Source organism: Rattus norvegicus, chromosome 16 (assembly GCF_021556685.1).
Source record: "Rattus norvegicus strain SHRSP/BbbUtx chromosome 16, alternate assembly SHRSP_T2T, whole genome shotgun sequence".
Taxonomy (NCBI): domain Eukaryota; kingdom Metazoa; phylum Chordata; class Mammalia; order Rodentia; family Muridae; genus Rattus; species Rattus norvegicus.
Window position 1 is genome coordinate 81680055 of NC_141549.1, and position 21035 is coordinate 81701089.

At 39.3% G+C, this 21035-nt stretch overlaps 2 protein-coding genes across 2 annotated transcripts in view; both read left to right on the forward strand.

Annotated features, from left to right (window-relative positions):
• Positions 1–21035, forward strand: part of Erich1 (glutamate-rich 1) — a gene marked incomplete at its 5' end in the record, with an annotated part of 52793804 nt that overhangs the window by 50809495 nt on the left and 1963274 nt on the right.
• The window catches only part of Csmd1 (CUB and Sushi multiple domains 1), a 1600021-nt gene that overhangs the window by 1367006 nt on the left and 211980 nt on the right, over positions 1–21035 (forward strand). For both annotated transcript variants that reach the window (XM_087588866.1, NM_001037327.2), the window contains exon 26: positions 14602–14804. In XM_087588866.1, the coding sequence (XP_087444992.1) occupies positions 14602–14804 (203 nt within the window). The remainder of the gene's footprint in view (positions 1–14601; positions 14805–21035) is intronic.

A 21035-nucleotide genomic window follows, 5' to 3' on the forward strand; every position in this document is an offset into this window, starting at 1 on the left:
TCCCATCCCTCCACTGGGGAGTTTGTCTGGCTACTGCAGGCAGTCTCTTCAGGTTCCATAGCCCCACTATTGGGCATTTCAGCTAAGGTCACCTGCATTGACTCCTGGGGGGCTCCCTCATCCCTCCTCTCTGGAACTTTCTAGAGAATGTTCCCTATCCCTACCTCCTACCTGGCAGTTACTTATTTCCATTAATTCTCCTGGCCATCTGGGCCCCTCTCCTGTCTCTCTGCATGCCTGATCCTGCCCCACCCCATACCGCTATCCTCCCCTATCCCGCCCAGATCCTTCCCTCCCTCCCTCCCTCCCTCCCTCCCTCCCTCCCTCCTTCCGCCTCCAATGGTTGTTTTGTTTCCCCTTCTAAGTGGGATTCAAGCATCCTCACTTGGGCCTTCACTCTTTAAATTCTTACAGTCAATGGGGTGTATCATGGGTATTCTGAACTTTGTGGCTAATATCCACTTATCAGTGAGTATATTAGTATGCATATCCTGCCCTTTTGGGTGTGGGTTACCTCACTCAGGATGGTATTTTTCTAGTTCCATCCATTTGCTTGTAAAATTCATGATGTCCTTGTTTTTAATCATTGAATAGCATTCTATTGTGTAAATGTACCACATTTTCTGTATCATTTCTTCAGTTGAGGGTTATCTGGCTTGCTTCCAGTTTCTGGCTATTGGAAATAAAGCTGCTCTGAACATAGTGGAGCAAATGTCCTTAGGGTATAGTGAAGCATCTTTTGGGTATATGTCTAGAAGCCGTATAGCTGGGTCTTCAGGTAGAAATATTTCCATGTTCTGAGAAACCAATTGATTCCAGAGTGGTTTTACTAGTTTGCAATCCCACCAATAATGGAGGAGTGTTCCTCTTTCTCTATGTCCTCAATATCATAAGCTGTCACTTGACATTTTACCCTAGCCATTCTTAGGGTTATTTTGATTTATATTTCCCTGATGACTGAGGATGTTGAATATTTCTTTTGAGTGATTCTTAGCCATTTGAGACTCCTCTGTTGAGAATTCTCTGTTTAGTTCTACACTTCATTTTTTTTATTGTGTTATTTGGGTTTTTTTTTGAGTCTAACTTCTTGAGTTCTTTATATATTTTAGATATAAGCCCTCTGTCAGATTTAGGGTTAGTGAACATCCTTTCCCAATATTTAGACTGCTATTTTGTCCTGTTAATAGTGTTATTTGACTTAAAAAAGCTGTTCAGGTTTACGAGGTCCCATTTTTTAATTCTTGACCTTAGCACCTGAGCCACTGGTGTTCTGTTTAGGAAATTTTCTTCTGCCAGCGCAACTTTTTAATTCAAAGAAATTAAACAATCAATAAGCGAAGAGAGAGGCATAAGTATTTGTAAATAATTTACTAAATTGATATTCAACTCACCTATCCATAATTTTGATGAAGTAACTCATTTCAGAAAATAGGCCTGACCTTTGAAAATGGTGGCTTAGAAAATAACTAAAAGTACACATTGTACTGTTTTGTTTTGTTTTGTTTTGTTTTAATTTCACTATGCTCACAGAACAGAAGCTGATCTTGGTTTGCAATATGTGCTGGGAGTTTAACAAGCCTTAATAATTTCACTGGAGACATAGTCAATACAGCCTATGTTTTCTATCTGCAAATTACGAGTAAACACAGTGCAGTTTGTCCTATGACAAGAGGAAGCCTTGCTGTACATTCGTGCTATGACTTTTAAATGCAGATGATTTTCATGGTCTAAATATTAGTGAGCAGCTGCATGGGGAAATAATGCGAGGGTTGCTGCATTTGCTGAGAGAGTTGTAGCTGGATCACTTTTGAATCCCTGGAAGGCCAGATCATTCTTGGATGCTGTTTTGTCAAGAAAGGTGAGAGAAAAGGGAAATATGACCATCATGAACTATTTGTTCTGAAAAAGATTGTAACTCTAACATTTTTCATGATGTGTATGTATGTGTGTGTGTGTGTGTGTATATATATATATATATATATATATATATATATATATATATATATATATATATGGGACTATGCTATACGGGATGTAGGACAAGTATAGATTATAGGTCAGCTGGCCCTCCCTACACACTTCCCTATCCCAGTGATTCGTTTTCATTCCATTGGAGAGTTCTGCAGAGACTTTTGTTTATAACTTTAACATGCTATAATTATCTGATCTGAATTAAATTAAAAGTCTAATAACAAAGCACCGTAACAGATTTCATCCTATTAAGGATTGCAACCTAATGCACTTCAGTGCTGAGCATGACTGTGACTTATACAATAAAAATGGTGGGATGTGAGTGCCAGTAAAGGGTACCAAGGGTTATATTTTGCATCACCCAAGAGTATACCATGCCTTAGACTTGAGTGCCTTTCTGTGGTAGTTCAGAGAGACCTCTTTAATTGTGTTGCTGGTCCCAGTTTTCCATGGGAAATTATATTGAGTGATCTAGTAGAAGGGAACTCAAAACTTACAGAGTATTAACATTACAATAACAACATTATAAACATTGCCAATACCATGTCTAATATAGACTTTTAAAGAGAAAGTGGCTTTATTTATGACATTGCTCTTAGTTTGTCTGCATTGCAGTATCTTGGTGGCAAGCAGCAGATGAGCCCAGAAACTTTCCATCGACCTTTTGGTACAGGGGTCTTGAGTGAGGTTGGTTTAGGGAACCACCATATTCATTCAACAGGACAGATAAAAACTGTACATCATAGAAAATGACCCAGCAAGAGAGCGAGAACATGGAAGCAAAGTGGACTGACAACTGAAGAGAAGAGGGTCATCGAGAAAGAAGAAGGGTTGGAGATCACAGAGTCAGTCAGAGTCTGAGCATGATCAAGATCTCAAGCAGGGATGGGGAAGCATCAGGCACAGTTAGGACAAAAGAGCCATCAAGGGCAGAGAAGGGGCTCAAGTTAAGGTCCACTCAGGGGCTGTGATTTGAATTTTTATAAGTTCCACCTCCTGCACTTTCTTTCCTTCTCGCTGATTGGTCCTGCCCAGTGTCTTCCTTTAGATAGACACTTCTGTCCCTTCAGTAACCAATGCCTCCTAGACAGTCCAGCGGAACCCTGCTACAACTCCTTGTTTGACCCTGTAAAGTTCCAAGGGCCTATTCTCTGACCTCATCATTGTGCAGCTCTCTTGTTATACTCTGAGCACAGTATTACATTTTATTCATTAAAATTTGATGTTGTGTACTTATAAAACTAGGGCACACATATTTTTGTGAAGCATATATCATCTCTTTACCAGGCATTACCATTCCACATTGACAAATATCTCATATCAATCTATTTGTGCGGTTGCCCCTTGGCATTTGTATATGATTAGGCCCAATAAGACACAGAGATAGTCAAGTCTACCTTACATGCACTGTTTATGTGTAACCTTCATGAATGATCACTGCCTTATTGGTCACAAGAGTAGCTGCTACCCCTAGTGCAGCATATGCTGTGCTAACAGCTGGAGTGGTTGTACAGATCAATGGCAAGACAAAGAAATGCATGCATGTACATCATAGAGGCAACTACGAATATTAATTTTAATTTGATTGAAATTGTGGGTCTACAAGACATTGGTTAGTGTGTATTATGAACATGAATAATTAAACATCTTTTCTCTTGTCAGATGTTTGTACTGCTAGCTTACCCACAATGATTTGGCAAGCAATCTTACAAGAAAATCTTTGTCCATGTTTATGATTAATTCCTTAGAACAAATCCCAGGAAATAACTTACTGAATTAAACAGTTTGAGCATTCCCAAATTCCTTAATACAAATCCTTCTTTGGGGCATTCGCCTGTTTGTCAAATGATGCAAACGTTCTAATTTGACTTACTTTAACTTAAAATGATAGAACATTACTTTAAAAAGAGAAGAAAGTTTAAAAAGATGTTTACTAAAACCTTAGAAAAAAGATTTACGAAACAGTTTGAAAATATATTTTTTCTGTGAAAATGCAAATACTTAAGTTTAATTTGCATAATATCTACTTACTTATGGAACTGCATGGATTTTGTTCTCCTGAAGGGTTTTTCAGTTAGTAATCATGATTAGATTTCTATGTTTTTATTGGCAGACCTTGTTCTCTGAAATTGTTGAAAATGACTCCATTGTCTGAACATATTTTAATTTATTTAAATAACATTTGTTGATAATATTTGAGTTGTTCCCCATTTGTTCTGTGTTGTAAGAAATACAAAATCAGCAATGTCCTCCCAGCATGTCACCTGAAATCCCTCCATGATATGTAGCTGGGATTGCCCTGTATGTATATTTAGATTTTTCACAGCCATGACCAAGCTGCTGTGCAGGAGCATGTGTGGCCAGAGGCAGGATGTGATAGTGTAACCATGTTCTCTAGTCCAGTACTGCCAGACCCAAGCATCTTAGCTTTTGTAGACCCTCACAGTTGGACTCTGGGCAAATTGAAAATGGACTTGATTCTTCCTCTTCAAAGTTATTCCTGCCAAACTGCTGCTATCTCCCACATCCAAGTCCCATTTCTGACTTTCAGTGAGATTCTCTTGATAGGAGCATGAGTCAGAATGGGATGGCACAGGGGATTTGTTTGGTGTCAGGCTTGGTCTCCTCATCTTTTGCTCCCATTGCTGTGCATTTGAACCTGTTGTGTGAAGCCACATAAACCCTATTTATGTCTGCTCAGAGCACTGGTGGATGCACAGATGGTCTGACTCTGTTTAGGTTATTACAGGTTGTCCTGTGTTGAATAGATGGTTATGGGTCAATTTTAAGTGTAGATTCAGGATTTTAGAGAAGGGCAGTGAGTCACATCCTCAGTCATGCAAGACACTGGCTCCATCTAAAGTCAACATTTCGTCTCTTCCACAACAGTACTGAAGAGAATCAAGGACGTTCTCTCAGGCCACCTGCCCTTGAGTCTCTTTGTGTTTTAGCCAGGCCCACTTATTTTAGGCAGCCTTGTGGTTTCCCTATAACTACTCATGATTCTACAATACCTTCTTTGATAGTTGGCACATGTAGACTTTGCTCTGTTTCCCACATTTCTTGTTAATTTTCATGTGGCATTCTATACCACAAGCACAACATTTGACTGGCTAAGTAATACACACATTGATTCATGTATTTCTAGCCTTGTTATCCTGTCTTGACTTCACAAGTTATCCGTTCCAAGATATCCTGTTCATCTTTAGTCCATTTTAATTACTATTACAAGTCTCAGATTCAGATTTAAAGTACATTGTATCATGTATTTTCTTGGTTGTTTTCTGTTCAAATTGAGATAACTGGCCTCCCTTGGCTTTACTTCTGTTGCAGTAAATATATAAAAGCAGCAGAACCGGTTCCTACACGTACCCTGGTGGTCAATAGTTCCTGCACCAATGAGTCGTTAGAACTAGCTAGAGCTAATTCACCTCAGATTAGTATCTCTCCTGGCAGCTCTCTGCTAGCCACAAACTCTCTGGTTCCACCTATCTAGTAAAATCAAGACTCAACAAACCATAACCCAACAATCTGATTTACATGTTAAATTCTCAATCCACAATACATCCACACAATAAACTTACAACCAATTGATAAGGATATAAACTACCCACCTAGATAAGATATAATTTTCCCATCTAGACAAAACAAAATCCTGTACATATCCATTCCATAAGAATAGTTATTGGGCATATACCCAAAGAAGCTCCAACATACAACAAAGACACATACTCCACTATGTTCATAGCAGCCTTATTTATAATAGCCGGAAGCTGGAAAGAACCCAGAGCCCTTCAACAGAGGAATGAATACAGAAAATGTGGTACATCTATACAATGGAGTACTATGCAGTTATCAAAAACAATGAATTCATGAAATTCACAGGCAAATGAATTGAACGAGAAAATATCATCCTGAGTAAGGTAACCCAATCACAGAAAAACATACATGGTATGCACTCACTGATAAGTAGACATTAGCCCAAAAGCTCGAATTACCCAAGATACAACCCACAGACCACATGAAGCTCAAGAAGAAGGACTACGAAAATGCAGATGCTTAGCTCCTTCTTAAAAGGGGGAACAAAAATATTCATAGGAGGGGATATGGAGACAATGTTTGGACCAGAGACTGAAGGAATGGCCATTCAGAGCCTGCCCTACATGGGTATACAGCCCATATATATATATACAGCCACCCAAACTAGATAAGATTGATGAAGCTAAGAGGTGCATGCTGAGCCTGATATAGCTGTCTCCTGAGAGGTGCAGTCAGAGCATGTGAAATACAGAGTTGAAAGCTAGCAGCAAACCATTGAAGTGAGAATGGGATCCCTGTTGGAGGAATTAAGAGAAAGGATTGAAAGAGCTGAAGGGGCTTGCAACCCCATAAGAACAACAATGCCAACCAACCAGAGCTCCCAGAAACTAAACCACTATCCAAAGACTATACATGACCTAACCTATGGCTCCAGCTGCATATGTAGCAGGGGATGGTCTTGTTGGGCACCAATGGAAGGAGAAGCCCTTGGTCCTGTCATGACTGGACTCCCCAGTGTAGGGGAATGTCGGAGGGGGGACAGGAAAGGGTGGGTGGTTGGGGAGGGAAACACTCTTATAGAAGAAGGGGACAGGAATGGACAGTGGGTTTATGTTCAGGAAACCAGGAAAGGGAATAACATTTGAAATGTAAATAAAAAAAATCCAATGAAATAAAAAAATAGTCATAACAACCTGTAAATGTGCAGAGAGGAATTTAACATCTGCTTTCATGTTCTCTCAGCAGCCTCCCTCCTCCTTGCTCCTGCCTCCTCTGCCTCTCTAAAACTTTTTTCCAGCCAATCTTTCCTTCTCATCCACTGACAGGCCTCATTCTATCCTGTACCTGCCTTCTGCATAATGACATGAACCTACAACTTCTAGCTTGTTTTAGCCTCCATAGTCTTTTTCCTATAAAGAATTTTAATTGCTTTGTGATACAGTAAGACCTTTCTTCACAAGACTTCATGTGAGGTTTTGGTCATAACATCTGTATCTCAGTTTGTCTGTTTCTAGGTTTTATTTCCACCCATGAAATATATGTCTATCTAGTATAATATATTGCTATTATAATTTTTTGGTTATTTTAAGTGTTCATATCTGACACAGAGTTCAAGACTAGTCTGAGTTAAAAACTCAAAAAAAAAAAAGGCCATCAGTATGATTTGTACTGGAGCTGTGGTATAGAATCAGTTGAATCTAAGGGAAGCTAGCACATTTTACAATGCTGAACCTTCTGATCAATGATAGGCAGGGCCTGTTACTTGGTGTGTTTGTGTAGATCTCATATGGCTTTATCGATAATACTTTGTGGATTTCTATCTAGAGATCATGTATATCTTTTATTGGAATTTCTACTAACCATAAGAATATATTAAGATAAACTATAATAAGCATTTTATTTTATTTTTATTTTTGTGGCTATCTTGAAGAAATGGATTGTAGGTTTGCCTTGTATAAGTATTTATTCAGTTCTAATAGTTTTCTTCAGTATGTATGACAATGTTATTTACAATGTGTTAATTCCAACTTCTTTTTCTTGTGTTATAGCATTGTCTAGCATTCCAAAATAACAAGATGTGATCCATTTTCCCCCCTTTAACTCATTTATTATACATTTAATCTATACATCTTATTTTTGTAATAATAAAACTTTTGATTGAATTCCCAAAATATTATGGGTGTAATCACTTCAACATACTCAGCTTACCTTTTCACCCAGTGTGTTGCTTTGGAAAATCTCCATATTTTCTTGTCATTAATAACTAATGAGAACATTCTCTAATTTGCAAAAGCTAAAAAGAAACAGAAAAATAAATCCAAAGAAAATGAGCTAAGAAAACAAAAGAGAGATAAACAAAAATAAACCAAGAAGCAAGCAAATAAAATAGCTAAATGGCTTAACATTTTTAAAATGGTTATTAAAACTGGCAAATTTTTAACAAATTAAAAAAGAAGTGAAGTTTCTAAAAGTAGCACATACTTGAAATAGCCAGAATATTCAACTAGAATTAACAGTCTAATAAAATAAAAAATCTTATATCATATTTATTGAAATATATAATATCTAGGAAAATATAAATTGCTAAAATTAAATTCAGATAAAACTGAAAACCATATGTTTACACATCATCATGAGAACTAAACTTGTAAAATCTATCACTCAATCTCCCAAATAAAAATATTGAAAACTTAGTGATCTTTATTAACTTCCATGGAATAAAATTACAATTTGACATAATTTTTAATTTTCATTTATTAAAAGTAGGACTTGTTTTCAGACAATATATTAGTTTCCCCTCCCTCTACTTCTCCAAGTTCCTCTCTGTTTTTCCTCTTAGAATTCTGCAGCTATGTCTTCTGCTATAGGGCCAAGTGGGTAAAGCAACCTACGGCTTTGGAAACAGCCTGGTTGTTTGAGGTGTTTTATCCGATCACTTTGGCAAATCACTCAATTAGATGTTACCTATTCTCAGTATTAGAAACTTCATTTGGTGACAGAAAATATATAGTTAGGGCTCTGTTTCCCCCATTATTTGGTGATTTCATTTAGGATAAATGTCCCATCATTTTATCTGTCTCTCCCCATATTTTCTTCCCTTGTTCTCCTCTCTGTTTAATCCTTCCATTCCAGTCTCCATCCACATTCATCTACAACTATCAACGATTCGATTTCCCTTTCCTAGGAAGATCTGTTCCCCAAGTTCCTTACTGTAAACCTAACTCCTATGGTTCTATGGATTGCTTATCTAAGACTTAACATCTAATATCCACACATAAGCAAATACATGCCATATTTGTCTTTCTGAGTCAGGATTACCTCATTTAGGATTTTTTAAAAGTTCCATTTATTTATCTATACATTTCATTCTTTTAAAATGTCTGAGTAATAGTCTATTGTATAAATATACCACATTTTCTTTATCCGTTCATCTAGGACATATAGGTTGAATCATAATTGCTAGTTATTATGAATAGAGCAGCAATGATCACAGTTGAGAATGTGCCTTTTTGTTGAGGTAGATCCATCTTCCCAGGGACCTGCCACACTGATTTCCAAAGATATTGTGCAAGTTTGCATTCCCAAGAGTGGATGAGTTCTCTCCTTCCTACACATCCATGCCAGCATGAGCTGCCCCTTGTTTTACTGATTTTAGCTATTCTAAGGAACTTGGATGAAATCACAGAGTAGCTTTGATTTGCATGTCCCTGATGACTGAGCATGTTGAATATTTAAGTGTTTCTTAGCCATTTTAGTTTCCTATCCTGAGAATTCTATTTAGATCTGTACCAGTTTTTAAGTTGGGGTTTTTGTTTTCTTGATAGCTAGGTTTGGAGTTCTTTATAAAGTTTTCTCATTAGCTCTCTACTGGATATGGAATTGGTAAAAATATTTTCTCATCTTGAAAGCTGATGCTTTTTCAAAATCATAGTGTTCTTTTCCATGAAGAAGATTCTCCGCTAAATGAGGTCCCATTTATTAATTTCTGACCTTATTGCCTGTGCCAATTGTGTTCTGTAGAGAAATACTTTTTTCTGTGCCAAAGAAATCAAGACTATTCCATGTTTTCTCTTCTCTCAGGTTCAGTGTTTCTAGTTTTATGCTGAGGTCTTTCATCCATTTGGAGTTTTGTATGTGTGTGTGTGTGTGTGTGTGTGTGTGTGTGTGTGTGTGTGTGTGTTTGTGGGTGCAGGGTGATGAGTATGAAACTATTTGGATTCTTCTTCATGCAATTGTCCAGTTTGGCCAGCACCATTTGTTCAAGATGATGTCTTTTTTTTTTCATTATTTATTTGTGGCTTCTTTCTCAAATGAACTTAACTGATCAATATGTCTGTTGTGCCTACTGTAGTAGAGTTGCTATGCACTAATAGAGACCCTGCCCTGGCTGTTATTGATTCTATTTTAGTGCTAGTGTCCAAGCATCTGTATTTGACATGATTGTAATCTGAGGTGATGATATGCTGTTTTGTCTTTGTTGAGTGAGGGTTTTGTTCCTTGGTTTCTGTTGCCTTCTCTGGTCCTTAGGAAGGTAGAACTATGGGAGGTTACAGGTATAGTGTGTTTAACGGGAGCAGATGCTTTGGATGGGGTTGGGCTACAAGTAGGGCCTGAGGGGATCTATAGGGGTGAAGGAAGCAGGATGTTCCCTTAGGATCTGCTTAGTTCCCTGGGAATGAGGTAAAAGAATGCGGAGAGACCATAAGAGGTAGTCTATTACAGAGCAGGGGATGAGACTGGGGACTGGATATGAAGAAGAGGATGAAAAGTAAAGACAAGAAGCTCACCCGCCTGCTTCACTGCTTGCAGGAGTGGCCAGGAGGCTCCCAGAGAGAGCCTACTGGCATTGGGGCCTGGGATACAGATGTCAGTTGCGGGCCCTGTTTTCTCTTCATGTTATGCAGAAAAGAATGCAGATGGATAGCCCCAAATCAGTGACGTTCCTGAAAGATGCCAAAAGCAGATCCATGCTCCCTGTGGAAGATCCACAGTGGAGACCCCGAGGGCCTGGCAGATTCTAATCTACTTTGTAAGATAGCAAAACCACATGGAGGCACCATTGGAAAGACTGGGTGCAAGGACTGTTGTGAATTTAAGTACAGCTTGGGCACCACAGTGAGTCCCTGGTAAGCCCAGCAGAGAGTGAAATCCTGTCTCAGCAAATAAATCAAAGAAAAGAGATAATAAAGACAACAAATGCAAAAAAGAAAACAACAACAAAAACCACAACTATTCTTTCTAGATATTATTGAGTAGAAAAATAACTGACAACTTTTTCTGTTTGCGATAGAAAGGAAATTAGTCTTTATATAATAACTATCTTAAAATGATATGTTGTAAATAGCTTCCAGATCATAAAAATCAATAAAGAAGGAAGTGATCTAATTTTTTTTAAGAGACTAAAGCAGCCCATCCATCAAAGGATGAAGGAAGCAAGCAGAGGAGACAAAAAATCCTCTGCTGAACTCTATAGCCCATCTCATTTGCTTGCTAGCAAAAAAATGTGTGGTTATCCAAATGAGGGGAAGGAATAACTTAAGATTTCAATCTTTGTTTTGAGAAAGTAAAGACCCAGAAAGGCAACAAGCATGCGCCTGGTATAAGTGGCAGGTGTCTTTTTCGTTTGTTTGTTTGTTTGTTTGTTTGTTTGTTTGTTTGTTTTTAAAGAATTCAGCAAGATGATAATACAAACCTGTCAGGTCTCAAACCTTGGGGCAAATGACTGAGGTGCCTATGTAACATATCAAAGCAGACCTGGTCACTAGGTTCTCCTGGCATCCTTCAGTCCCAACCTATTACAGAGCCCGTCTGGCTGACATAGCCCACCCTCTACCCTAACATTTCTAGCCCAGGATAGTGGTCTGGGCTGCCCTTCTCCCAAAGGCTCTTCCCTATATAATTCAGACATTTCGGTTACACAGCCTTCTTTTATAGTCTTGGCTTCTGCACCAGGTTTCCTTCTTCTTGGACTCTTCCAGATATTTTTGTCCCTGTATGTTCTCCCTTTTATCTACAATAAACGTTCTCCTCCACCACTCCTAGGCACAGTCATGTCCTCTCCTTTTTATTTATTTTTTTTCATTTAACATCAACACGTATCTAATTAGAAAGATATACAACAGATTGTGCAAATCAGCAAATGCCTGTGATCAAATAATGTGTTGGCTATGGTTCTGTCCCTGCCCATGAACTTTGGTGGCTTTGTCCTGTCTTAGGATTTAAAATCATCTATCAGAGGAATCCAGACTTGGAGCCCCTTACCACCTTAAAGCTGCCTATGTATTTCCCTCTGTACAGGTTGGAGCTCAGAGGTCCAACTCAGAGGCACTAATCTACTCCATTTTTCCACTGGCCACTCCAGCATTCTTTGTTTTGAGGCTAAATCTTAAAAGTCCCTTACATCCTCTTTCCCACATCTGGTTTTGCTACATAGAAAGTCGATTAGAATCTGCCAGGCCCTCAGGGTCTCCACTGTGGAACTTCCACAAGAAGCATCGATCTGCTTCTGGCATCCTTCAGAAAGGTGGTAGATTTGACACTATCCATCTGCATTGTTTGGTCTATAGCATAAAGAGTAAATAACAACATTTGAACAGCTGGTCATGAGGTCATTGTTTCACTGTCACCTGATCTGACTCTTCACCCAGCCAGAAGGGCAAAAACGTACAAATCCCAGAGAGGTCATATTTCTTTTGTCCTCTCTTCCCCCTCCCCCCTTACTTCTTCTCTGATCTTATGTCTCTGTCTCTGTCTCTGTCTCTCTCTCTCTCTCTGTATGTCTTTCTCTCTCCTCCATCCTCTTTTCCTCCCTCCCCTTTTCCTCCCTCCCTCCTTACTCTCCTTCCCTTCCTCCCTCCCTCTCCTGTCTGCTCTGAATGTTTGAGTCTTCTCCAAGGTGGACGTCCTCTCTGTATTGTGTTTTTGTTTGGTGGAATGACCCCACCCCCTCAAACCCTAAGTGACTGTTTCAGGGCTTTTGGTTTCAAGTCTCTGCACATACCTTATCCTGCCATATGGTTTGCCTCTCCCACCCCAGGCCTAAGAGTCTCATCTCATCTCTCCTCCCCCATGCCATTTCATTCTCACCTTATATTAGAATGTGGGATTCTTTCTTTGTGCATTTCGGTTGCAAGGCGAATGGTGATGGCTGCTTATGTAATTCATTGATGTCTTCTATGGTCTCAGAGATAGTCTTTGTATAATACTGGAATTCTACATATATTGAGTTGCTCAGCTACTTTGAAGGAACACACACACACACACACACACACACACACACACACACACACACACAGCCAATCTCATAAATCATCAGTGGTCACAATTAACCAGGCCCCCTGCCTCTATTTTTTGCCTACACACATATCACCTGTAGTGTAGGGGATGGACGAAGATATTAAGGGCCTTGAATCATTATTACATGACTAGAAGTAGAGTCACAAGGAGGGCAGGGTGGTGAAGTGTTTGTTAGTGAGTAATCCCAAACCTCTAAAGTCTCTTCAATGACCATTCTAGAATATGAAGTGTAGTACTATATTCTACTATGAGAGGGGGGAGAGGGAGGGAGGGAGAAGGGGGGGAGAGAGAGAGAGAGAGAGAGAGAGAGAGAGAGAGAGAGAGAGACCGACCTTGACTAATTGTGCTGTTATGGAGGGAGGGAAAATATGCTGCTGGGCCTTTGAAATAATTAACAGGGGATGGAGAGATGGCTCAGTCATTAAGAGTCTATACTGAACTTGCAGAGGACCAAAGTTCTGTTTTTAGAACCCACGTCAGCACCCTTACTCTAGCACTCCAAGTCCAGGGCATCTGACATCCTCTTCTGGCCTCCGCAAGCACCTTAAATCCATGTGCATGCACAGGAAGACACACCTGTTCACATACATTTTTATAAGATTTTAAAGTAAATTAAGAGACTCTGTACTTTTCACACATGCAGACTCACAATTCCAAATGTAAAGTTGAACTTGAAATGGTGTAGGCACATACAGTTTACATGGTTCCACCTACATGCTTCCCATTAAACACACGGACTCATGGATCTGTGTATACTCACACGTATGGGAATACTGAAAGTATAGATGAGAATATCATAACATACAGTGAGGGGTATTGGAACAAGCAGGTTATTTGTTAGTAGTATACAGGAGATATATAGGTGTATCCATAAAGTTTTATTTTAAAGACTGAAGCAGGCAGAACAAATTACTGAGAAAATAAATTCTGAGAAATAAATTCTACCACATTCTGTTCTTTATATATAATATTCTGTGCTAAAGTATGCTACATATTTTATTTCTTTACCCAGGTGAGATGCACCAGTCCTTTGTATATATAATATGTGGGAAACAATGTAGTTGAAATTCACATATAGCTCTGGGTAGGTCAGCTGCCGAGATTGGGTCTGTAGCGAAATCCATGAGCAATAACCAGTAAATGAAAACCTATAAAGAACTCGCTCGGGGAAAAGCCTTTTGCCGACATTTTAGCTAAATTCTTCTATTTGTCCGTTGTCATTGCGAGCTTCCTTGAACATAAAGACGGTTCTTGGAAACACCTGAAAAGTCTAATATAAGCGCGCTAAAGATGTTATAAAGAAGAGAATTTATATTGGAAAGTTCTGTTTTGTGTTGTTGTCTCAAATAATATACTAACTCTGAAGATAAAATTTACTGAAGCATCAGAACAAACTGTTCAGAGACTTCTGCAAGTCTTTCTCCTGCTTCCTGTGCTGCCACCAAGTGGCATGTCGAGAGCAACTTTAATAAGAAGAAGCTAGTGTACCGAACTTGTTTGGTGAGTGTGCTCTGACTGGACTTATGGAAACAATCTAGCAGTCTTAGGATGTGATGCTGTGTCTTTGGCGAGCAGTTTAGCCTATAGCTTGGCTTTCTACAGTGGTGACTGATGTGCTTTGCTACATTTTGAACTGCTCTGACCCTCATTCTTCTTTGTCAGGTTCCTAGAGAACACATTGGATGCGAATGTGAAATGGGCTGCTGGTCAGTACAGCCTTGTGACTAGGACGATTCCCTCTGTAGAAAGGAAGTGTGATTCTCACTGAACGCAAAAGCTCTCTGTCTCTTGCAGCCTCCATTTCATTGTGTTTGACACTGAAACGGCGCACGACATCCTCAAGGTCTGGGATGGTCCAGTGGACAGCAACATCCTGCTGAAGGAGTGGAGCGGCTCGGCCCTTCCTGAGGACATCCACAGCACCTTCAACTCGCTCACCCTGCAGTTCGATAGTGACTTCTTCATCAGCAAGTCCGGCTTCTCCATCCAGTTCTCTAGTAGGTGCAAACACGGGTTTCTTGTTTGAACACCAGGACTTGCCAGGGGCACAGAACTCTGTTCATACGTGAGTGAGCAAAGGATGTATTGTAAAGGAGAAAAGATTTTTTTTTGTTCTTCTTTTTAATTTAGGGGAGGAAGACTTCTCGTCTGTGGCTGGGTACATAACCAAGGTCCCTATGACAAAAGAAAAACGAACAGGATGCACATATTGCCAACTTTACTTAGTATTGGCTTTGTGTGAGCTTGGAGCCTAAGGAAAGAGGGAAAAACTTGGATGGAAGCCTGCATGAGGGCAAAGGTTATAGCCTGATAGTCATTGGGGTGAATCCTGTGAGCCCTGCTAGATTAGAGTTTTCTCTACATCAATGCATGCCTTCCTTTGCATGTAGGAAAACTGTTTTGGCAAGAGAGTCATGGGAGTGAACTTAGAGAAGGATTCTTATGTAAGTGCTTCAAGAGATGTAGAGGCAGGAGTTCGCAGAGGTTCTTTTCTCAAATGCCAGAAGCTATACTTAATGATGGTGTGTTCTTAGTCTATCATTGTCAAGAGAAAAATTGGCTTAGGGATGTGTATGTTACCAGGTAGGGATGCTGGAAGGGAAAGAATGATTTTATAGTTTTCACATGGACAGTGACTACTGGGCAGCAGTGGAAGGCAGATGTTCTCAATATGGACAAAGTGGGGTTTAATTCTTGGCTTCTCCCAAACCTGGCATTAACTCTGGCTTCCCTGACTTCCTCCTGGGGCCTCAGGTACCTGCTGACAGGGTTAGCAAATGCTCTGCTTTCCACCTCCAAAGTGTCTACACCTTCCTCATGCTAAGGCCTGACATCACTAAGAGAGTGGCCTCTGGTGAACTATGATAACTTCATAATTTCATTTCACAGAATTTCCATGTGTATTATTTTGCAGTGTATAGAATTACAAACAATGACTCAGTGTTGTCAATTTCATATAATTTAACATCGTCCTTACATATCCTCTGATTGTCCTGTTCTGGTCAATAAATCTCCAGGTATATCATGTATGTAGATAAATGTCATGTTGGATAGTCTCTTCTCTCTCTCTCTCTCTCTCTCTCTCTCTCTCTCTCTCTCTCATTGGTTTTGTTTTGAGGTAGGGTCTCACTAAGGAGTTCTGGCTAGCATATAACAAGCCATCTTCCTGATTCTGCCTCCCAGTGCTGGGATTAAAGGTGCTTCCACCTCTAGTATCGGCCTTTTTCTAGATATCATCTCCAAGCCTGTAGAAAGGAAAAATCAGGATATAAAAACATGGCATGGCCTCCTTTCTTGGCTTGGAATAAGAGGAATATAATTCTCTGTCCCTATGCTTATGGCTTTGTTGGCCTAGAATAGCAAAGAAAGTTGATGTTTTCAAGGCTGCATTCCTGAAACAGAACACTGTGGCTTTCAGGTAAAGAGACAGCACAGCAGAGTGGGGATAGCACTGAAAGGTAGGGATAGCATAGGGTGCACAGAAATAGCATCCACACAGGAGAGCAAGTACAGTACATTATAGTTGCAACTATAATGAAGGAAGGATTGAGGTACTCAGAGAGGATAAGGAATCTACAAGACCAACAGAGTCAGCTAACTTGGGCTCTTGGAGGCTTTTAGAGACTGAACCACCAACCCAAGAGCATACATGGTCTGGACATAGGCCCTCTGCGCAGATGTACAGCTTGGTTTTCATGCCAGCCTCCCAACAAATGAAGTTCTGGTGGTGGGGTATCCCTGACTGTCCCTGTCTATGGATCCTATTCCCCTAACTGGACTGCCTTGTCTAACCCCAGTGGGAGAGGGTGTGCCTAGTCCTGCAGTGACTTGATATGCTAAGGTGGGTTGGTTCCCTGAGAGGGACCTCCTCTTTCTCAGAAAACAAAGGGCATGGGTGGGGGGTAGAGAAGAGGCTGTATGAGGGAAAGACAGGGAGGCTGCAAAAGGGATGTAAATTGAATGCATTAATTAAGTAATTGGAAAAAAAGAGCACAGGTAAGCACATAAGAAAAAAACAAACAAACAGGGGAGTTAGAACAAGCATGGAAAATATGAGAGATATAGACAAGACATATAAAGAGCCAGAAGTCACTGGTAAAAATAGCACACAGCTAACAGCCCAGTCATGAAATGAGGTTGAGTGCTTTTACTACAGGCTTTGAATGCAATGTGGGACTTATGGGTAAAATGACAAGACAGAAACTGCCTTATCCTGAATCTGTAAAGAAGACAATCAAGATGAACACCACCCCCTCACACACACACACACACACAAAACAAAACAAAACCTTAGTCCCAATGAACAACAGAGAATGGAATTCAGAAATCCACAAAGTATGGAAAATGTTACATAGATGCTGCAACACATAGTAAGAAGTAGGCTGTAGGCACAGATGCAGTCATGTTCCTAGCATAGGAGGGAAAGCAAAAGCCATTTCTAAAAATCAGTCAGATTCTCCTTGCTCAGTGTCTTCGGTTGCAGAGAAGATCTCTAAATAAAACAGAAAAGTGTTTGAGGCCAAAAACTACACAAGTTACAACACAGAAACGCACAACATGAGAAGACCAGGCTTCATGACAGAATGATTCTTCTAACAAACTCTACTCCTTATCTACTCCAGGCAAAGATCCCAACACAGGGAGAGTACCTAATACAAGTCACAAAAAGCCTTCTCTAGACAAGATGCATTCAAACCATGGCCTAGAAATAAAGGTCTGTAACAAAAAAAGAAGTCATTGAACTCAACAACAACTCAATAATACTTTTTTTAAAAAAATCAAATAGAATCTTTGGAACAAAAATTCTTTTGGCACAAGTAATAAACACTATGAAAAAGGATCAAGAGGAAAGAATACCAGGGTTGGACTATACTCAACACTCACAAGAATCAAATAAGTTACTATGCTCCCAATATCTAAGAACTCAGAGACATGATCAAGACACCAAATTTAGAATCTAGGGTCCAGGATGAGCTGAGAGAAACATCGAAGATGTATCGAATCTACTCAATGAAATCCTCCAAATCTGAAAAAAGAATTGTTTGTCCAAATATTCAAAATAGATATAACAAGAGAAGGCTCCCCCCTTGCCCAACTATAGTTACAATGTAAAAAGTACAACACAAAGAAACATTAAAACTAACAGGGGAGAAATCACCACTTTACCTACAAGGGTACAAACTTCAGATTAAAAACATCAGCAGCTCAACTAGGGAAGCATGGGATGATCTAATTCAGGCCTCAAACGTAGCTGCCAGCCAAGGTGGCTATATCTAAGAGAGTGTATAAAATTGATGGAGAAATAAGACCATTTGAAAACTAGCTTAAGCGCTAGCTATTCAGGAGTCTCAAACCAGCACTGCCAAAGATGCTTAAGAGAATGCTACCCATAGAAGAAGAAGATAGTCTCAAGCATTTGAGCACAGCAATGAACAAATTTCATTAGTAGAATGTCTGAGCAAATGAGAGCCAGGGCAAAATGTATCATGTCCAAAATAGTATCCCAGCAGAGCCATTAAGAAGCTGAAGAGCAATCATCTGACTATGTTAGTCAGGTCCTCAAACAGGATAAGACTGACAGAATGAACTATACATTCCAGAGGGATTTTATTAGACTGGCTTCCTTGATGTGGCCCAGATAGTCCAACATTGACCATCTCACAATGGTCAGAGGTATGGTAATTAGTATTTGAGGTACTGATAGCCTGGATGACTACTGGAGTACCTCTGATCATTGGACTACCTTGGAAGATTTACCTTGATCTACCTGGGGAGACCTACCTTCATCTAGTCTACCTTGATAACACAAAAGGCTGTTTCTAGTATTAGTGAAGGGATACAGAAGCCACAGAATAAGGGAACCTTCCAGAAGGAGAGATAACTAGGCAAAAGCAGTGGTTTTATCTATTTCCTTTTATCTGGTCTGCTTCCAGAAGGTTCTATCTACACTCATGGTGGGTCTTTCCTCTTGAAGTAATCTAAACAAGAAAATCTCTCATAGGAACCTTGATTTATTTTTACAGTTACTATATCTTCTTGATTCATTCTTGGTTCTGAGTAATGTTGATTTGAAGCCAACTTCATCAGATGTCAGAAATGGCTATAATGGATTGTTGTTGGTTTCTGTTTACTTAATAGTCTTCCATTCCTTGACTTTCACTCTGCAGGTATCTTTAACAGTATGGTATGCTTCCTGGGAACAATAGATATTTGATCTTGTTATTGAGTTGAAGTCTGCATCTTTTTATTGAGTCAAGGCCAAACGAATAATCCATAGATCCAATAAAGCACTGAGATTCTTTGAAAAATAAGATTGAAAATTTCCTGGCAAATATATCAAGATGAAAGGCAGAAAACATCAATGTTAGTATAAAATCACAGTTGAAAACAGGGAGGTTACTACAGATTTCAATAAAATCCAAAGACTCTCTAGGCAGCAGTTTGAAAACTTATATTCAAAACACTGGACAACCTAGACTACATGATGAATGTTTAGACACATAGGACTTACCTGAATTAAAGCAAGATGATATAAATAGCTGAAACAGAATATAAATGAGCAAGAACGAAGCAATAATTAAAAGTCTCCTCGCATAGCAAAGCTCAAGGCCAGATGGAATCCTTCATGAACTTCAAGAAGACCTTAATACCAGTGCTACTTCTGCTCCTCTACAGAAAGAGAAGGGACACATACAATCAACGTTTGATTAGCTGATTAGCATTGTGCTAACATTGTACCTGGATAAGGCCACAGCAACAAAAAAGTAAGCTAGTAACTAATGTACCGAAAGTGCATAGATATGGAAATTCTTAATAAAAGTCTTCCAAATCAAATTCAAGAAGATATTAAGGTCATACACCACAACCAAATTGATTTAGTTCCCAAGATATAATGGTGGTTACACAGTGAGAAAGATGTAATTATGCTTCAACAGATATGCACTTGAGGGCTGAAGCCTCGTGGACATTTCAGTCACTGCAGAAAAGACATTTCCTGATAAAAACACTGAAGAAACTGGCAACAGGAGAAACAGGCACCATCGTGAGAAAGGATGAGTTGGACAGTAGTATATTAAATCAGAGAGGCATACTGAATGAGACAAGGCTGCCCACTCTCTCTTCTTACTCAGTATAGTGCTTAATGTCTTAGTTAAACAAGAATTTAAAAACAAGAAGGGATATAAATAGAAAATTAAGAATTCAAGTTATCCATATTTGTAGATAACAGGATCTAATATTAAGAGACTACAAAGACTACAGACCACTGTTAATGAGAAACACTTTCACTGAACCCGATACAATGAATCAATAGCTCTTTTGTGTACTAATAACCAACTTTCCAAGAAAGAAATTAGGGAACAGTCTCATTCCCAATAGTTTTAACAACATCCATTAAAATACAATAAGTGTAACCATGGGGTTAAAAAAAACTTTTACAAAGAAACCTTTAAGATAGTGAAGAAAGAGAGCGAAGGACATAATAGACTTTGGATAGACCTCTAGTGACCATGAATGGACAGAATAACTACCGTAAAAATTGCTAGACACCTAAGGAGATTTACATATTTACTCTTTCTACCCAAATATCAATGATATACCCATAGAAATACAAAAGCCAAAACTAAAACTCAAGTGGCAGAACAAGAAACACTTAGTAGCTAAAGGAGTCTTTAGCAGAAAGAGCAATGTTGTAGATAGCACAATATCATCATGATCCCAAACTATATCACAGAGCCACAGTAAGAAAACAACAGACAGGCAAAAAAAGGCAATAGAATAGTAAAGAAGGGCAAAATATAAGCCCACACAGCTGCAATCGTTCCATTCTTGACTAGAGTACAAAAATTTGCACCAGAGAAAAAATAGCCAATTAAACAAATGATGCTAGGAATGTAGTAGAGTTAAGAGTAGACCTGTACCTCTCAGCCCACATAGAAATCAACCCAAAATTCATCGAAGGCCTTAGCTAAATATATGAAACAGTTGGAGGCAAACATAAGACTTCATGGCATTAGTAAAGACTGTGTAAATGTGACCCTAGTACAATAGGAGTTAGTCTCATGAATTGACAAGTGGGATTATATGAAACTCAAGAGTTTGCATAGCAAGGAAGAAATAGCCCTCAGAATAGGAATAACATCTTAGCCAACTCCCCATCAGAGGGTTAATCTCAAGAATGTATAAGGAACTACATTTTTCCTAAGGTTGCAGCATAGAATCTTAAGAGC